This window comes from Bidens hawaiensis, unplaced genomic scaffold (assembly GCF_021521415.1).
Source record: "Bidens hawaiensis isolate Kalapana, Puna unplaced genomic scaffold, B.hawaiensis_p1.1 tig00006131_1, whole genome shotgun sequence".
Lineage (NCBI taxonomy): Eukaryota > Viridiplantae > Streptophyta > Magnoliopsida > Asterales > Asteraceae > Bidens > Bidens hawaiensis.
The window spans coordinates 256222-275127 of NW_027491408.1; the positions used below are offsets into that span (position 1 = coordinate 256222).

At 45.7% G+C, this 18906-nt stretch overlaps 1 protein-coding gene across 1 annotated transcript in view; it reads right to left on the reverse strand.

The window, feature by feature from the left end:
• LOC143631615 (glucose-6-phosphate 1-dehydrogenase, cytoplasmic isoform-like) overlaps positions 1 to 11987 on the reverse strand; it is a 38416-nt gene extending 26429 nt beyond the window's left edge. The window contains exons 1-3 of the mRNA XM_077100322.1: positions 11728 to 11987; positions 11584 to 11650; positions 11285 to 11471 (exon numbers count right to left, since the gene is read on the reverse strand). Of these exons, the coding sequence (XP_076956437.1) occupies positions 11285 to 11471; positions 11584 to 11650; positions 11728 to 11987 (514 nt within the window). The remainder of the gene's footprint in view (positions 1 to 11284; positions 11472 to 11583; positions 11651 to 11727) is intronic.
• Between the last annotated feature and the right edge of the window lie 6919 nt (positions 11988 to 18906).

Below are 18906 nucleotides of genomic sequence, written 5' to 3' on the forward strand. Positions count from 1 at the left end.
AATTGGGCTGTATAGATAATCTGGGTATAGCTGTTAGGCCCAGAACATGACCACAGTCTTAAATTGTGACGTTGTATATTATGAAATGTTTAAAACTGGATTTGGCTCAGTTTCACCGTTTCCCGAGCCTAGCTCAGTTGATCGTTTATACGTTTCGGGATTAGGTAAGATCACATAAAAATTAAGTAAATACATTGATTGATAAAATGATTTGATTTATGAAAGAATTTTAAGGTTTCGGTGTCTGGTTTGATCGCAGGGTTCGTTTCCGTTTTCACACGGGTTTGATTATACAAAACGCGCACAATCCACCCGATTTGTCCGGAATTCTCGTAAAAAGTTCGTTTTTATCAATATCATTCAAAAATATGATATTTGACCACGTTTGACATTTTGACATAACAGTCAGTCCGTTAAACACAAAACTGCCGGTTTCGTTAAAACAATTATAATTTAAATCTTTGATTAATCATAACATAATATGTACTTATATATAAATTATGTAAATTTTTGTAAAAATACATTAAGACATGGAGAATTTTATAAAAATATTTTCAGAAATTTTATGATTAATTATTTATTTATAAAAATTCATTTAATAGGTTATAATCGTGTAATAAATGGCCCGTTTATATCAAACGACCTCCAAAAAATCCGATAATTTTTACAAATGGCCTCAATGTTATTACATAGCCCCTGTAAAATTTCCAGAACCTAACTCTTTTGACAAAATGCTTTTTTGTGCGTTTTTCGGCTGTTAAAATTCGGTTAAACCATGATCGCACAAACCATACTTAGGCATTTCAAATGATTCCCAAACTTTACCAGTGATCTTACCATCACATATTAAACTCCAAAACCAAGTTTCATAATTTTTCTATATGTTTAGCTATTTTTCCCAAATAAACGCTCATAAACGGAAATAAATTCACCAAATATTCTCCGTTTATCGAAAAATTACCAAATTTGAACAGGGACTCATTTATATGATCCCTAATGTCCCTGCAAGTTTTCAAAAGCTAACAACAAGCACGTCACAACCTAATACTAAACAGCCCCTAAACGAGTGTTACAGGTTTACCTTGTCGGTTTTCGATGAATTTTGCTAGCTTAAACGACTCTCCGGGTCTCGGGTTGCAAACTCAGTATATCTACATATCATATAACATCAAACCAAGCATAAATCATCCATGTAACAGCCTTGATAATTAGGGTTTCGGTTTTGGGTTCAAACCGAACTTTCTAACCGTAAAAACATTGTATTCATGTTCTAATCCGCGTTTTTGACCAAAAAAGTATATGTTCCTGGTTTGTAAACATGTTTAACATCAAAACATGGTTTTACTTGATTTTTAGGGTTTTTGGATGGTTAAACATGTTTAAAACTAATCAAGGAGTAATTTTTCATGGTTAAACTATGTTAATCATGGTTAAAACTCAAAGAAAATCACTAATTACTTTAGGTTTTTGAAAGTTCCTGGAGTTTTACTTTGCAGCTGCTTGGACTTCAAAATTTTGAGAGTTGAAATGAATAAGAATACTTAAGATGTAAGTTATATAAAAAGGATGTGGTGTTTGGTGGGTGTTCCGATTGGAAATCTTGGAGGGCCCTTAATGGGCTGTTTTGGCCCATTACTCTAATCATACAAGCCCAAACATGAAAAGCCCACTTTAAATTTAGTTCGGGTTCGGTTTTTCGCAAGAAAATTAATTCGGGTGTGAGAAATAGCGCAAAAACGAGTGTTTTTCAGCTTATTTTTGTAAAATAAGAAAAACGTACTGACTCGTTGTAAAATTCCAAAATATTTTCACGGATTGCTTAGAACATGTCATATAAGTGTTTTATAAATCTTTTTCGGCTTAACGGATGCTACAATGCTTGTTTTGATATTAACGATTGCGTTTAAGCTTATAGCGTATCGATAAACGAAACCTTTTTCGTTTAAAGAGTTTTAAACGTACCGGGGCCTAAATATCAATATGTTAGCCTCTATAACATATATATAACTCGTATATGACCCCTCACTATGTATACGGGTCATAATTAGTATCGGTCGGTTACTCGTTTAAGCACTACGAATTAACCGATTTATCGTTTACTTGTTACGTAATGAATATAGTGTACCTCGTTTTGTCATGAATGTCACACGGCGGGGAACCCTGGTGGTGGTGAGACCACTGCTTCGGAGGTTGAGACAGCTGTCACCTCCGGGCAGCCCAGTACAACGACGGTGACCGGCGTGAAGAGGCCAGCTCCATCGGGTTCGTCCCCGCCTGTTCGCACCTTCAAGCTCAAGAGGACTCGTAAGTATAAACTTCATTTACTTTAACTTCATATCTTTCCGCCATTATATTTAAATATGTTTTCATGCAGGCGTGGATGCAACCGCATTCCAGAGTGGAACGGGAAGGAGCAGCTCTGGACCCACGACGGTAGGTTTGGTCAACCTACCCGAGGCGATGACCCAGGCGGCTACGCCTGTTTGCAGTATTGGTTCAGTTGCTCATCCCGTTGAGGCAACTGTTCCAACTGTAACATCATCCCCGCCGGCTGTCAGTGCCATCTTCATGGAATCCTTCACTGAGCCGGCGGTGGTTTCTTCTGCGGGTTCTTCCGCGGCGACGGCCACGGTTGTGAGTTCACCTCCGTTGGTTTCTACCACGGCAGCCTCCACCATGTCTCCTCTGGCGCCGGCGACCGCGGCCGGTCCTTCAGGTATGTTCGGGGTTGGGACGTCTAGCCAATCTTTGCCTCTTTCCCATCTCCTTGACCTTTTGGATGGATATCCCTTAGGTTCAGGTGATGGGTTTGGTGGCTATCGACCTGTTGTCGACCCTACAGGTGCGTGGGGTTATCTTGGCCTTATATCCCTTTTATCCATTTTTTTTTATCATCTTTTCCTTACTGTTTTTTGTTTTGTACAGTGTCGGATTCCAATGAGGTGTATGTTCCACGGTGGAACATCCGCCGGGGAACAACCCTTCGGACGGCTGTGGACTGCGTCGAGTGGGCGCGCCACGCCGCCCCGAGTGGTGCACTGGGGGAAGCTATGTCAAGCTACCAGGAGGGTAGGCTGACAAACGAGCTTCGGATTCTTCTTGCCCGGATGCAGCCGCGCGTCGAGTTGCTTTGTCGTGAAAACGACAAGTTAAAGGCGGCGCGTATCCAAGAAGTAGCTCAGGCGCGGGCTATCCGGGAGGAGAACAGGAGACTCTCCGCCGTTGCTGCGGAGAAGGAAAAGGCCTTCAAGGCCCTCGAGGTTGAAGTTCAGGCCCGTCTCGAGGCCCATTCCAAGGCTACCCAAGCTGTTAACGAACAGCTTCGGTTGGCTAAGGAAACTGCGCGGAACGCGACCGAGAGGGCCACCAAGGCTGAAGCTGTTGCTGAGCCTCTGCGCGTCGAGAATGAGGAGCTTAAAGCCTAACTAGAGAGGCTCCAGCAGGCTCATGATGCCTTGGCCACGGAAGACGCCAAGAAGCTCCAAGAGATCTTGGACCAGAGGGGCATGCTTGACCATACTGAGCGTAAGCTGAAGGGCGTTGAAGAGGCTGCAGCTAAAGATGTGTTGCTTGCCAACCTTACTAAAAACGAAGCCGACGCGCCTGAGATGAAGCTCAAGCTGCCCTCCAGGAGGCTCTGGTTACCAAGGAATGGCTTCTTCGAGAAGCGTTGTCTCAGGTATGCGCAGTTTCACAATTTCTTTACGCTTTTCCTTTGAAGAGTTTTTGATATACTTTTTTGTAGGTTGTGCATCGGGTTCTTACGAACACATCATATGACGATGCCATGAGCGCAGCCCTCAACGCTTCCCATGAGGATGGGGAAAAGGCTGGCTTCTTGCTTGGTCTAGGGTTTGTTGAGAAGGGCATCCCGCCTTCCAACTTCCATCTATATGATGTGGATACTGAAGCTGCTTATGACCAAGCAGTGAACCAGTACGCTGCCTTCCCGCATCCGGTGGTGGAGAAGGTGAAGGAGATTACTGCTGCTGATGATGGGCTAGCTATCCTCAAGGCTTTCCTTGAACCTCCACACTCTACTGATGGTGCGGGTTCAAGTGGGAGTGGTCCTGAAGCTTGATCCATTAGATCCCTTCCCACTGTTAGAACAGATTTTTATTTTTGTATAGATTTATATTCTTGTACGCGGGTATGTGCCCAGCTATTCTTGTAATACTTGAATTTTTATGGAATATAAATCTTTTGTTAATGCCTTGCCTTGTAAACCTTATATGTTTTGCTCATGCATATTCTAGTTTAACTTGGCAATTTCCTAAGTACTTTGGATAAGTTAACCTTTCAACGTGGCTGATAATAGGTTAAAGTTCTGCTTCCTCTTTCGTGATTGTGCGGGTAAGACCATCACTTTCACTTAGTAGGATGGCTAAACTTTACCTCTATCTGACCTGCGTGGAGGTTTTCCACATCTTTTCCTTAGAAATTTTCTAAGTGTTTTGAATAAGTTAACCTTTCGACGCGCGGTTGTTAATAGGTTAATGTTTAGTTTCCACTATCATGATTGTGCGGGTAGGACCGTCACTTTCATTTAGTGGGATGACCAAACTTCACCTATAACTGACCTGCGTGAAGGTTTTCCTTATCTTTTCCTTAGAAATTTTTACCGTTTTTTGTGTTTATGCGGGTTTTGCCGCCTTCCACACGCAACGACTTACTTCTTCCCATATTTATGCGGTGAATACCGGCATATCAGTGTGGGAAGTTCATAAGTATAAAGGTAAGGCTATCAACACAATGTGATAAAGGAGAATCATTTCCATTAGAAGTGGCTCTAGGCCTTTTCTTTACAAGTTTGGAATTGATCTACATGTAACATTTGCGTAATTGAGCTCCATTCCATGTTCTTGGGATGGGGGTGCCATCGAGCCTTTCGAGCCGGTATGCGCCCTTTCCCAAAACTTCTTTGATAATGTATGGCCCTTCCCAGACCGGGGCCAGCTTTCCTGGGCGCTCTTCGTTCGAAGCCTCGTTGTTACGCAATATGTAGTCACCCACATTGAAGTTGCATAGTTTACCCGCGTGTTGTAGTACTTTTGCATTTGTCGCTTGTAATTCTCTTCACGCACTGCGGCTAAGTCTCTGCGTTCTTCGGTTAGCATAAGGTCTAACCGTCTTTCCGCATCATTGTCTTCTGGCTGAATCAAGACCCTTGGTGAGGGTAGACCGATTTCGACCGGGACCATGGCTTCAGTGCCATAAGTGAGGCTGAACGGGGTTTCTCCCGTACTGGCCTTTTTCAGCGTTCTGTTTGCCCAAAGGACGCGTGGAACTTCGTCCACCCAGCCGGATCTGTGTTCCAAGAGTCTTTTCTTTATGCCGTCGACGATGCTCTTATTTGCTCTTTCCACCTCACCATTACCCTGCGGGTGCGCCACTGAGGTAAAGGTGTGGGTGATTTGAAGTTCTTCCAGCCACTTTTGTAGCTTCTTGTCAGCAAAGTTGGTGCCGTTATCGCTCACCAAAGTCTGTGGAAGTCCAAAACGACAAATATTAAATTCCCAAATAAATTTTTTGACATTTTTTGCGGTTGTTTGGGCTAACGGTTTTGCTTCTATCCACTTGGTGAAGTAGTCGATGGCTACCACTAGAAACTGAACGTTCCCTGCTGCTGTGGGAAATGGGCCTGTCACATCGATGGCCCACTTCTGAAATGGCCATGAAGAGGTAACTGGAACAAGTTCATTCTTTGGGCGATGCGTATTGGGTGCGTAGAGCTGGCAAGACTTACACTTTCTGATGTATGCCAGCGCATCCGTATGCATCCCTGGCCAAAAGTATCCCGCGTTGTTTAGCTTAGCTACAACAGCGCGTGGACCTGCGTGTACTCCACAGATGCCCTCGTGTACTTCCTTTAAGAGGTAGCCGGCATCTTGGTTGTCCACGCATCTTAGGAGTGGACCAAGAAAGTTACGTCTGTAAAGGATGTTATCTATGAGTTGATAGTTCAGTGCTTTACAGCGTATTTTTCTTGCCTGTGTTTTTGACTCTGGTAGTATACCCGCCGCAAGGTAATTTATTATGGGTGTCATCCACGTTTCTGTACCGGTTTGGATGACACAGATTTCCTTGTGCGGGACTGATGGTGCTCCAAGGAGTTCAATGCGGATGTCCTTTCCTAAGTGGGTGAAGGCTAACGATGCAAGCTTGCTTAACGCATCCGCAGATTTGTTTTCGCTACGCTTGACGTGTATTACTTTACAATCGTTAAACTCGCGCATAAGGGTTTTTGCTTGTGCGAGGTACAGGGCCATTGTGTCGTTCACGGCCGTGTACGTCCCGTTTATTTGGTTGGCTACTAACATGGAATCCACGTGGGCTTCCAAGTTTTTCACTCCCATCTTACGCGCAATTCTCAGCCCGGCCAAGAATGCTTCATACTCCGCTTCGTTATTCGTACTTGGAAAATCCAGTCGAATAGCGTAAGTGTATTCCTGGCCTGCTGGGTTGGTTAGTTTCAACCCTGCGCCTGAACCCTCGTTGCTGGCTGCTCCATCAGTGTAGAGTCGCCAGACATCATCGATGTCCTGTGTTGGGGAAGGTTGAGCCTCCTCCTGGCACTCTTTCTCCCGCGAAGCGGGGACTTCTGCAATAAAGTCGGCCAAAACCTGGCCTTTAATGGCTGGCCTCGGCTTGTACTTTATCGCGTATTCTTCCAATTCTATTGCCCATTTGGCTAGGCGTCCCGATAATTCGGGTTTACCTAGAACGTTTGCAAGTTTGAAGTTGGTGAGAACGGTGATTGGGTGACCTTGGAAATATCGTCTTAGCCTGTGTGAAGCCTGTACAAGTGCTAAGACTAATTTTTCTAGGGTAGAGTACCGGGTTTCTACGTCTGTTAGGACACGGCTAACATAGTAGATTGGCATCTGGATGCCTTTTCGCTCTACTAGCAGGACTGCCCCGGTTGCTCTATCTGTGGCGGAGAGGTATAGGATTAATTCCTCCCCCGCTTCTGGTGCCGTGAGCGTTGGGAGTTCGATCAAGCGTGACCGAATTTCCTGAAAAGCTGCTTCCGCTTCTGGTGTCCAGTGGAAGTGCGTTTTCTTTAAGCAGTTTCTCAATGTTGACACGAATGGAAACGACCTTTCCGCATTGTTTGCCAAAAAGCGGTTAAGTGCGACTAGTCGTCCATTCAGTGTCTGAGCTTGCTTGATGGTAGTAGGTGATTCCATTTTGATAATGGCTTCGACCTTTTCAGGGTTCGCTCGGAAGCCATCTTTAGTAACGATGACTCCTAAGAACTTCCCTTCTTCCATCCCAAAGGAACACTTGCTCGGATTGAGCTTCATGTTTATCTTCCTGAGCGTGTTGAAAGTTTCTTCGATGTCTTTCAACATCGCTTCTGGGTCAGGGCTTTTGACGACCAAGTCATCCATGTAGACTTCCAAGTTCCTCCCAATTTGGGCATGGAACTCTTTGTCCATCAGGCGTTGGTATGTGGACCCGACATTCTTAAGTCCGAATGGCATCATTTGATAACAAAATGTGCCATCGGGCGTCCGAAAAGCGGTTTTGTCCTGATCGTCAACGGCCATGTGAATTTGATGGTATCCCTTATACGCATCGAGGAAGCATTTAAGGCGAAACGGTGCTAACAAATCTACCTTAAGATCAATTTCGGGTAACGGGTAACAATCTTTGGGGCATGCTTTGTTTAAGTCTTTAATTTCTATGCACATGCGCCATTGTTTGTTAGACTTCGGTACCATAACGGGATTTGCAACCCATGTTTGATATCTGCTAACGCGTACGATGCCCGCGTCAAGGAGTTCCTTAACTTGGGTTCTACACGCGTTAGCTTGTTCCGCCCCCATTACTCTGCGCTTTTGTATGACTGGCGTAAAAGCCGGGTCACACTTGAGCTTATGCTCTGCCTTACTTCGAGGTACACCAGTCATGTCAGCTGGTGTCCACGCGAAGATGTCAGCATTTTTCTGTAGTAAGCGTTTGAGTAAGGTGCGCGTAGGATCTGTGACTGTTGGGCCAATGGTAACGGCCTGGTCAGGGTATTTGCCATTGAGGGCCCATTTTTCTGGTTCGGTGATGGTTGGTTTAGCCATCTTTGGTTTGGGTTTAGATGAGACAGATGCGATACATACCTGGGGAATACCGGTGATCATCGCTACACCCTCAGCTGTTGGCCATCCCATCATGCCGTGGACTAAAGATACCACGGCATTGAATCTTGCCATCCCGTCTCTACCGAAGAGAATGTCGTATGTGTGGTGTGGCTTCCTCATCACGACAAAGTCCACGTCTTCTGTGCGGGAGTGTTTCCCGTATGTGAGAATGACGGGGAAAGATAGGATACCCAGGGGGTGTTTGTGCTGCTGTCGATCCCTTCCATCGAGGCGTAAACCGTTTCCAGGTGTTCCTTGTCTTCGTCGTCTAGCTTGTCGAAGAACTGCCTGTACATAACCGTTGACGAGGCGCCGTTGTCAGCAAGAGTGCGGGAAGTGATGTAGTGTCCCAGCTGGCTTTTGATGACGATAGGGCCTTCTTTGCTGGGTCCTCCTGGCACTCGCGGGAAGCGCACCTCAGCTTCCTTCCACGCGCATGGTTCTGTCGTTCGTCTTTTTCTTCCTCTGATGTTACTATGAACCATGTGGATGCTGATGTCAACGGGCTTTCGTCCGTTGCCTTTGTATCGGTTATCATTCCTCCCTCCATTCTTGATTGATGCCACAAGGTGTGTAAGTCTTCCATCCTTGACGAATGTTTCAACAATATCTTTCAAGGATGTACACTCCTCAGTGTTGTGACCCTTTGTCCCGTGGAAGTCACAGGATTTGCTCTGATCCGCATTAGGTCGCTGCCGGATCATTGGAGCTTTCGGCCATGAGAGTTTTTCGGTGGCAAATATCTCCGTGACGCTTTTGGTGAGTGGCGTCCACCGGTGTTTTCGGCTTGATGGGTGCGTGTTATCCCTTCCGCCTACTAGAGGGCGAGAGCTGGATGAGGTGTCAAAGTTTACCCTTGACTGCCAAATACCTAGCTTCCTCTTTTTGTTTTGCCGGGCGGTCCGAACGTTGTTTTCTCTAGTCCTCTGCGTGTAGAGGTGTGTATTCTGGGGAAGATCCCTACCCAGTTGCTTCTCCGTTTCGGCAAAGCGCTTGGCCGCCGTCATGATGGCATCCCATGTGGATGGCATGCCGTCCTTACCCGTCAACGTGCGGATAAGCTCTGGGTATTCGGCGCCCTGGATGAAAGCGGCGCGAACAAGATCTTCGCTTATGGTGCCCAGACTCAGCTTTTTGGAGTTGAAGCGAGTGATGAAGTCTAGTAAAGATTCATCTTCCTCTCTAACGCAGTTGAGGATCGTCCACTGCTCTTCAGTATATTTCCTCTGTTGACTGAAGTGTTGGCTGAACTTGTGTTGAAAGTCCGCCCAATCATAGATGTGGTGGACCGGTAAACGATCAAACCATGCCCTGGCCGCTCCAACCAGCGTCATCTGGAACATATAACACTACGTGGGTTCCGTCCAGTTGCTGACGGTTGCCCCCGCTATGAATCTGTTCAAGTGATCGTCTGGGTCGGATATACCGTCATAAGTGCTTATGTTGGACATTTGTTTGGCACTCTTCGGGGCGATTGCTTCCGCAATGTCCCTTGCAAACTTGGATGTTCCCGCATTTGCGACAGTTGGTCTAAAGGTTTTGGAGAAGTCACGTGGGTTTCCACCCGCGTTTTTTGGTTTGAAGGTTTCTCCAAAATTCCTTCTCGGTTGGAAGTCCGTTTCTTTACGCTTCCCTTTCGCCCTATGGCGAGGGTTTGCGTCGCTGTCGGACTCCTCCCAATCATCGTCCAAGTACTCGCACTCATTGCTCATGTTGAGCTGCTGTCGAGTGCTTCCGAATTCGTCAGCCTGTTGGAGTGAACGTAAGCGTTCATCCAACTCAGCTTGGAATTCCTTTTGACGTGCTTCCGCCCACGCTTTAACTTGATCAAGTTTTTGGCGGGGGAGCCTCGTCTGTTGTCTTTCCACCTGGGTATCAATGAATCCCAGGTGAGGATTGTTTACTGCACTTGCCCCGGCTTGGGTAGCCGGGGTAGTGTTCGTAAAATGTGTGTACTCGCCGGTGTTCCCCCCAGTAGCTGGGGTTGTAGTTACCGGGGTCTCTTGGTCACTCGCTGGCCTTGGCACCAGAGTAACCTTAACCATTTTTCCAGAAGTTTTGAAAAAACTGAGAATTAGTTCTAGCTTTTATGCACGGATGGCGCCAATGAAGAGACACTAATCGACCCCGGCAGATTACGGATAATCTGGGGGTTAAATAGATGTTTCCCACGAGGGTTAGGTTCGTCAAAGATGGTTATTCTTCTAATGACCTGCAAAACAGACACCGTGAGCTCGTCACTGAGAAGGGGGGGGGGCGGGTTCCTCCTTGTGACCACCCTCCGGTGTGAGAATCAGACTAGATTGCTCTGAATATGTGTATATATTGAGAGAGATTGCTAGAGAAGATGAGATACCGTTCCAAGGTGTTGGGGTATTTATAGCCGAAGGTAGGTTTCCAAGCAGGTACAGCCAGCTGTATAATATTCCTTTTCTACCAACTGTGGGCTACGCACGTGCCATGCTGGTAGTTGGTGGTTAGGCAGCGGCTGATAGTCACATGGCCGGCTGTGTACTATTCCTTTTCCGCCGGCTGTGTACTATTCCTTTTCCGCCGGCTGTGTACCATTCCTTTTCCACCAACTGCAGGCTATGTACGTGCCACGATAAGGGTTGGTGAGTAGGCAGCGGCTGATAGTGACATTTTGTACTAGAGCGTGCTCTTCGTACTGTTGTCGGTGAGCTGTCACCCTGTGATTGGTTCATGGGCTGCTTTGGTCAGATCTTGTCTATTTTGTCCATACCTTGGCAGGTATAGTACAAAAGATCTTCAAGAAGCGTACGGACTGGCTCATTTGGGCGGGAGTATTCCCACCTTGCTCATTCCTTCAGGTGACACTGAATTATTTAGTTAGTGCCTTGTGCGTGTAGCCTTGCTATTAGTGCGGGTAGCCTTCCCTGATGGCTTGTATCCGCAACTGCGGGAACAGGCAGGGTACTTCACCATTGGGAGGCTTTTCCTGCGGGAACAGCTGGCGTACTGCGCGTAAGGTCTTCTCTGAGCATGGTTGGTCCTGCGGAACCAGTTGGTCCTTGCGCAGACGTCCCTCTTCAAGGTGAGTCTTGCGGGTCCAACTGGGCTCGGCTGGGACCTACCTCTTCAGGCATGAAAAAAATGAAGCTGAAATTAGGGTCATGAATGCATACATCTATTCATGCAATAATTTCTTATCATTTTGCAGACGGATGGATACACAGACGGAGGGAGAGCAAGGTAGAAGAGTCTTCTAGAAGATCCTTCACTAGTGTTTTTTGACAGCTCATACTCAGATATCTCCTTGTCTAACAAACGAAATCCCACCTCGATATCATAAGCACCAGCTACGTATTTGATCTACACAAGTGAGAATGCAGCATAAAACACTATTATTATATTAAATGACAAGGCAGATGACTGAACTTCAAAAGACAGATTTAAGGTAAGAAACGGCTATATAAGTGTTTACCAATTGCAGAAACTGAGTTACGGCTTCCTGGTGTGTCTCCTCAAAACCTTTGCATGGTGTAAGATATCTGTAAATTGGTTTTTGTTTGAGTCAAGTCAAATGAATGATCTGGTTTTCTAAAGTAAAAAAATGATTGATACCGACCCTTGAATACGATCTCTCAAATCCTGGTCTGAAATCTTGGTCCTGGCGTAGCCGAAGATATGAACATCGTGGGACTGAATGAAGCCCTGGCGATAAAGATGAAAGAGTGCAGGGAAGGTCTTCTTCTTGGCGAGATCACCAGAAGCACCCAGGACAACGATCGAAAGGCACCCGGTCTCAGGTTCTGCGAACTCACTCACCACCACCGATGATGATGATGATGATTCATTCCTCAACGACCATTCACCCGGTGATCCCATCCTCCTCAACCCCTCAATTATTTAATACTAACAGATCGGAGCTAAGTTAAATGATTGGAGAAGTATAGACCAACCAGCCGCCGACTGTTGAACAGAGCAAAGGATCGTTGAATTTAATTGGATCCTGCTTTGACTTCACTACCCGTCAGGCCGTCACTCACCAACTGCAATTATTTTCACCATATATATATATAGTTATAGAGGTAGGGTTAAAAAAAACCCAAATACCCTTAAGTACCACTCGCGGGTCACAGGGGAGCTCCTCATATGCCACCCGCAGGACATATGGATCACCCGCATATCACGGTAGAAGAAGAACGTCCTCATACCACCCGCGGAAGCATCCTGGAACACTCAGAAGTCATCCGCAGGACAGGACATCTGCCCGCTAAAACGACCGGAAGGCAATGCCAGCGGGACAATTGTCACCGATTAACTATCCTCTAGAAGAATGTCCACGATTGTTACTTGAAGAATACGTGACCTACTAACCAATGAGCAAAGGACACCTGGCCAGGTTGTTATAACCGTGCACATGGCCATGGGATAATTTGTCCTATCACTGGGTGACGCGTGTCAAGATTGTTATACCCATGCATATGGGACGTATAGCTCAACCTGTCATAAGAGGACACCCGTCCAGGCAGTTATCAAAGATTTATAGAAGAGGACAATTGGCCCAATCGTCTTCCTACATCCTTCGGCTATAAATACCTTGTCAACCGGCATGAGGTATTCATATTCATCCACTCACTGGTATTCTGACCTACATATACTCTGACTACTCTTAGTCTGTTTACTTCAGTACTTTCCCCTTTACGAACGTTCCTGATTCTCACGCCGGAGGGTGGTTACAGGAAGACCCCCCTCTTGTCCTTCCTGTAACGAGACTCACGGTGTTTGTTTTGCAGGTTCCAGTCATTGGGCTTTGGGAAGTTGTACTCATACCGTGTTAGTAGTTATCCGTATTTTACCCTGTGGACTCATTGGATCCAGGATCCATAACAGGGGATTGGATCCGTGTTTCTTCATTGGCGCCATCCGTTTTGGTGTTAGAACAACATAAATTTTTTCTTCGTTGGTTTTTTGGTTCGTTTAAAGTATGAGTAAACTTCCTGAGGGGCCGACGGGAACTCCTATACAAACACCACGTATCGATAATACTGAAGCACCTGAGGGTTTTGTTTCCAGTATTTTTGCACGTGGCATAGCTTCGGGTTCACGAGCCACCAGTGCAACACCGGAAGGTCGTACCCTTGAGCGTATCGTTGCACCAACCAAACCCACTCCCACCGATTTGGGATGTGTCACGGCTCCGGAGGGTTCCAATTTGGTTGGTCAAGGACGAATTTCGAGAGAGACTCGCCGTACTAAATCAGTTCTGGATCTGGAAGATGATTCCGGAGATTCTGAACTAGCGAGGTCTCATCGTCATGAGTCCAGATCTAGAGGATTATTGTCTCCGGAAGAATGGTTCCGCGTACAACAAGAAAGTTTGGTGGCTGAATACGAACGCATGGTGCGTAATGAACGATATCATTCCCGTACCTTGACTTACGAAGAGTCTCCTTAGAGATCTCTTTCTCCTCCTACAATGGTGAGAGGAAGTCAAATTCGTTACAGCTAACAAACTGATCAAGAATTCATTGAACCACGAAGGTTACATCCCCGTCCTCACATAGACATGCGGATGCCTTCTTACCTAGACGAATATGACAGCTATGACTCAACCTATCACCCGGAAGATAGTTTCTATATGGGTAACAGCAGGATGAGTTCAAGGGAAAGAAGCAGTCGTCCGCGTGACGTCGTCCGACATACCGAGTATCACAACGATGCTGAGGAAGATTTCACCAAGCCATACCGTCCGACAGCCTTTGCCGAAAAGTCAAAGTTTATAGCTAGCATTGCGACAACACCCTTTCCTGTCAATGCTAAGATACCTACAACGGTGGGTAGATACGATGGCATGACTGATCCAAGCGATCATCTGCAGAACTTTGTGGTGGTAGGTGGTGTGAGCTGATGGACGCCCCCTATTGGTGTCATATGTTCGCATTAACATTAACAGGGGCAGCGAGGGAATGGTTCGAAAAACTCCCTGATGGTCAGATATCTAGTTGGGATGATCTAGTGAAGAAGTTCTCACAATAGTTCAGCCAACAAAAGAAGCCACATGTGACCAATCAGAGATTCTGGATGTTATCCGTCGGGATAATGAATCCATTGAAGAGTTTATTGCCAGATTCAATGACGAAAGTTTGAACATTGGTGGGATAAGCAAAGATATGCTTCGTGGTGCCTTTTGCAAGAATGTTAAGTGTGACGAGTTGATCCGCACACTTACTGGTAAAGATGGAATGCCGAAGGAATGGGACGATCTTATGACCGCGGCGAAGTTATTTGCTAATACCGAAAAAACATTGGGGAACAACAGTTCAAGACAAAAGTTCAAAGTCGAGTTCCAAACCCCGCGACCCAACAAACTGGCAAAGGGACCAATCTGGTCAAGACTTCAGCCGAATACGGAGGCATCAAAGCCGTTTGATGCAAGGTCCCTCATCGGCAATAAGAACAAAACAGGACCCTTAAATCGAGGTCCTCACAAGTGAGCTCCTCTTTCAAAAACTCCCGCTGAAATTCTCACCACAGAGAACGTGAATTTCCTGAAGCCACAGCCACTCACAAGGTGGTCGTTCCTTGATCCCAAGAAACATTGTTCGTTTCATAATGACATTGGTCATAAAACGAATGAATGTAATGCTTTAAAGAGCGAAATTGACTTGGCTGTGAAGTCCGGGAAACTTGGACACCTGGTGAAAGATGGAAAGCCCGGGACTGGTAATGCTCCCATACGGGATAACCAGGGCCCATCCAAAAAGCAAGTCAAGGACTTGAATGTCCATATGATCCAGGGCGGACGAAAGACGGGAGGAAAGAGAAGGGAATATGATGAAGAGGAGTGGAAAAATGAACCAGTAATTTTTCCACGAGTAAAGGGCGGACCCAGTAACAAAAACCCCTAATTATTACAGCCCTCTTCGATCATTACCGTTCTCAATATGTGTTCTTTGACACTGGAAGTACATCGGATATCATGTACGAACAGTGCTTTGAGCAATTGGATGACGAAGATAAAGAAAGGTTGAAACCCATCCATGCTCCGGTATCAGGATTTGGAGGGGAAATAATGCATCCGCGTGGGGTGATTTCTAACCCGGTCACCCTGAGCGATGGAGTTCACTCAAGGACTGAGGAGGTTGAATTTTTATTTCTTCCAGCAACGTCAAAACATGACATCATCCTCAGACGAGAAGCCATTGGTGACTTTAATGCTCATCCATCCACAGCTCACGGCGTGGTAGGGGTTCCAACCAGCTCCGATGTAGCAATAATTCATGTCAATCGACATTGCTTCGCTACCGAAAGCTCAAAACCCAGCAGATTCCAAAACAATCTCTGAGGACCGAACCAGAGAAATGGGTTTTGAACAAGAAGTTTCCTGATCAAACTTTAACAATTGGACCTGCTATCTCTGAGATAGTAAGGATTTTTTTGAAACAGTTGCTATCAAAAAATATCGACGTCTTCGCATGGCAACCCGCGGACATGACTGGTGTCCTGCGGAGCATTGCGGAGCACAAATTGAGGGTAAACCCTATGTTTACACCGATTGTTCAAAAACAACGTAAGATGGGTCCGGAACAAAGAAAAGCAATGAATGAGCAAGTACAAGACCTCTTACAGGCTGGAATCATCCGACCAATTCAATATCAGACCTGGGTCGCCAATCCGGTTATTGTTCCCAAAAGCAATGGAACATGGCAGATGTGTATAGTTTTCAAAGATCTAAACAAGGCGTGTCCCAAGGACTGTTATCCATTGCCTGAAATAGACCTCAAGGTCGATGCTGTGGCACCGTTCAAATTCAAATGCTTCCTGGATGCCTACAAAGGCTACCATCAGATCCGCATGGCTGCTGGTGATGAAGATAAAACAACATTTCGTACCGATCAAGGTACCTTTTGTTACAAGATGATGCCTTTCGGACTGAAGAATGCGAGAGCCACATATCAACGGTTAATGTACATAGCATTTAAAGGTCAAATTGGTCGAAATTTGGAGGTTTATATGGACGATCTCGTGATTAAAAGTGTTGAGGAAGATCAGATGCTGAGGGATATTGAAGAGACATTCGAAACCTTGAAAAGTGTCAACATGAAGCTAAAATCAGCTAAATGTTCGTTCGGGATGGAGGAAGGAAAATTCCTTGGAGTAATTGTCACGGATGCGGGTTTCAAAGCTAATCCGGATAAAGTCCAAGCTGTAGCCCGCATGCCTTCTCCCTCATCCCTCAAGGAAGTTCAGACACTCAATGGTCGCTTGGTTGATTTGAATCGATTTTTGGCAAATCATGCAGCCAAGTCTTATCCTTTTGTCTCAACACTACGGAATTGCCTCAAGAAAGCACAATTCAGATGGACTGCGGAAGCAGAGCAAGCTTTCTTGGAGGTTAAAAAATATCTGATGGAATTGCCTACATTGACAGCACCTCATGCGAGAGAACCTTTAACGATGTACTTGTCAGTATCAGACATTGCTATCGGGGCTGTCCTCCTGACGGATAGAAAAAATGTTCAAACACCGATCTACTACGTCAGCAGAACATTGTCAGATCCAGAGACAAGATATTCTATGTTAGAAAACTTGTTCTAGCATTGGTCTACGCTGCCCGACGCCTCCGCAGGCACTTCCAGAGACATCCCATCAAAGTTTTGACCGGATATAAGCTCAAGAACGTTCTCAGTAAGCCAGAATTATCTGGACGATTGGCAAAGTGGGCCATCGAACTAGGTGAACACCCGATAGAATACAAACCTAGGCCAGCAATCAAGGGGCAGGTGTTGGCGGACTTCGTCACTGAAGTCCCGCAACACAAAGAGATGGAATGTTTAATCGAACAACAACCCCAAGCACCTCCTGAACAAGGATAGATTTGGTCTTTATTCACGGACGGGGCTTCAAGCAGTGAGGGATGTGGTGCAGGCCTCAGGCTAGTCAATCCCGAAGGCCATGAGTTCACATACGCCATAAAGTTAGACTTCAAGAGCACTAACAACGAGGTGGAATATGAGGCCTTCCTGGCAGGCTTATGAATAGTCAAAAAGCTTGGGGTTAAACATTTGGAAGCCCGCGTAGATTCCATGTTGATTGCGGGGCAGATCAACGGCACATATGAAGCAAAGAATGACATCATGGCTTCATATGTGTCACAGGCGAAAGATTTGATGCTTCAGTTCTCCTCATGCAAGGTCATCCACATAAAAAGAAGCGAGAACAAATCAGCAGATGCTCTTAATAAATTGGCTTCAACAAACTTCGAACACTTTGCCAAAGACATCCGAATCGAAATATTGGACCGCCCTTCTTTTCCGCAACACCAAGTTTTAGTGATCCAAACGGGAGTGGAATCTTGGATGACACCCATTACAGCATACCTGTCATCTGGAGTCCTCCCGGAAGGAAAAGCCGCGGCCCGAAAGATAAAGCACAAAGCCTTGAACTATCAGATACACGATGGTGTTTTATACCGACGTTCCTTCTTCAGACCACTACTTCGATGTGTGGATGCCGAGGACGTGAACTATCTAATCAGAGAAGTTCATGAAGGCATATGTGGTCTTCACGCTGGGCCGCGCATGGTCGTAGCAAATTTAATAAACGCCGGATATTATTGGCCAGGAATGCATCTGGATGCTGTGCACGAAATCAAAAAGTGTGATTCATGCCAGTGTCATGCTCCTAACACGCTACAACCAAAGAACGAGCTCATTCCAGTCACTTCAGCTTGGCTGTTCCAGAAATGGGCTATCGACATAATAGGACCTTTACCTGAAGCCCCTGGACGCGTCAAATTCTTGCTAGTAGCCATCGACTACTTCACGAAGTGGGTGGAAGCCAAACCGGTTGCTTACATAACAACAAGTGTCAAGAAATTCCTGTGGGAATTCATAATATGCCGGTTTGGCCTTCCATTGGAGCTCGTTAGCGATAACGGAACTCAGTTCGCGGACAGTGGGCTACAAGAGTGGTTAAAAGAGTTACACATTTCTCAAATTTTCACATCTGTAGCCCACCCGCAAGCAAATGGTCAGGTTGAGAGAACCAATCGGACCATCAAGGAAGGAATCAAAAAAAGGTTAGGAACTAAACGGACGGGTTGGGTGGACGAATTACCCCATGTACTATGGGCCTTCCGCACTCAAAAGAATTCCAGCAATTCTGAGACCCCCTTTAGTCTAACCTACGGCACAGAGGCCATGATTCCGGCCGAGATTGGGATTCCATCCGCCAGAGTTCTATTGATCGATGATAATGATCGTGAACTCCGGATGAACCTGGACCTCCTTGAGGAGAGGAGAGAATTAGCAACAATCCTCGAGAACAATTACAAACGCCAGTTGCAAAAGTATTATAACTCGCGGGTCCAGATATGTGAATTCAATGCGGAAGACTTTGTCTTCCGCAATAATGCAGCCTCCGGGCAAGTTGGCCCAAACTTGGGAAGGACCTTATAGAATTCAGAAAGTCTAATCTAAAGGTGCCTACAAGTTAGAAAATTTGGATGGGACTGAGATCCCTAGAACTTGGATTGGGGCCCAACTAAAGAAATGTCATATGTAGTATGTTTTTCTTTTTTGGCCTGCGTGCCTAACTAGATAGTCACAAGCTATGTACTTTCATTTTGCGTAATTCGGCTTATGCCTTGTTTATGGAAATTTTCATTTAAGTCATTTACGACTTGTATTGTTATGTAATCTTTTATTGGCATACAAAGAAGATCCTACAAACACTTATATTATGAAAATAAAACAAAGTGTATCGGATACAACAAAAAACTTCTCCATTCACGCAAAAG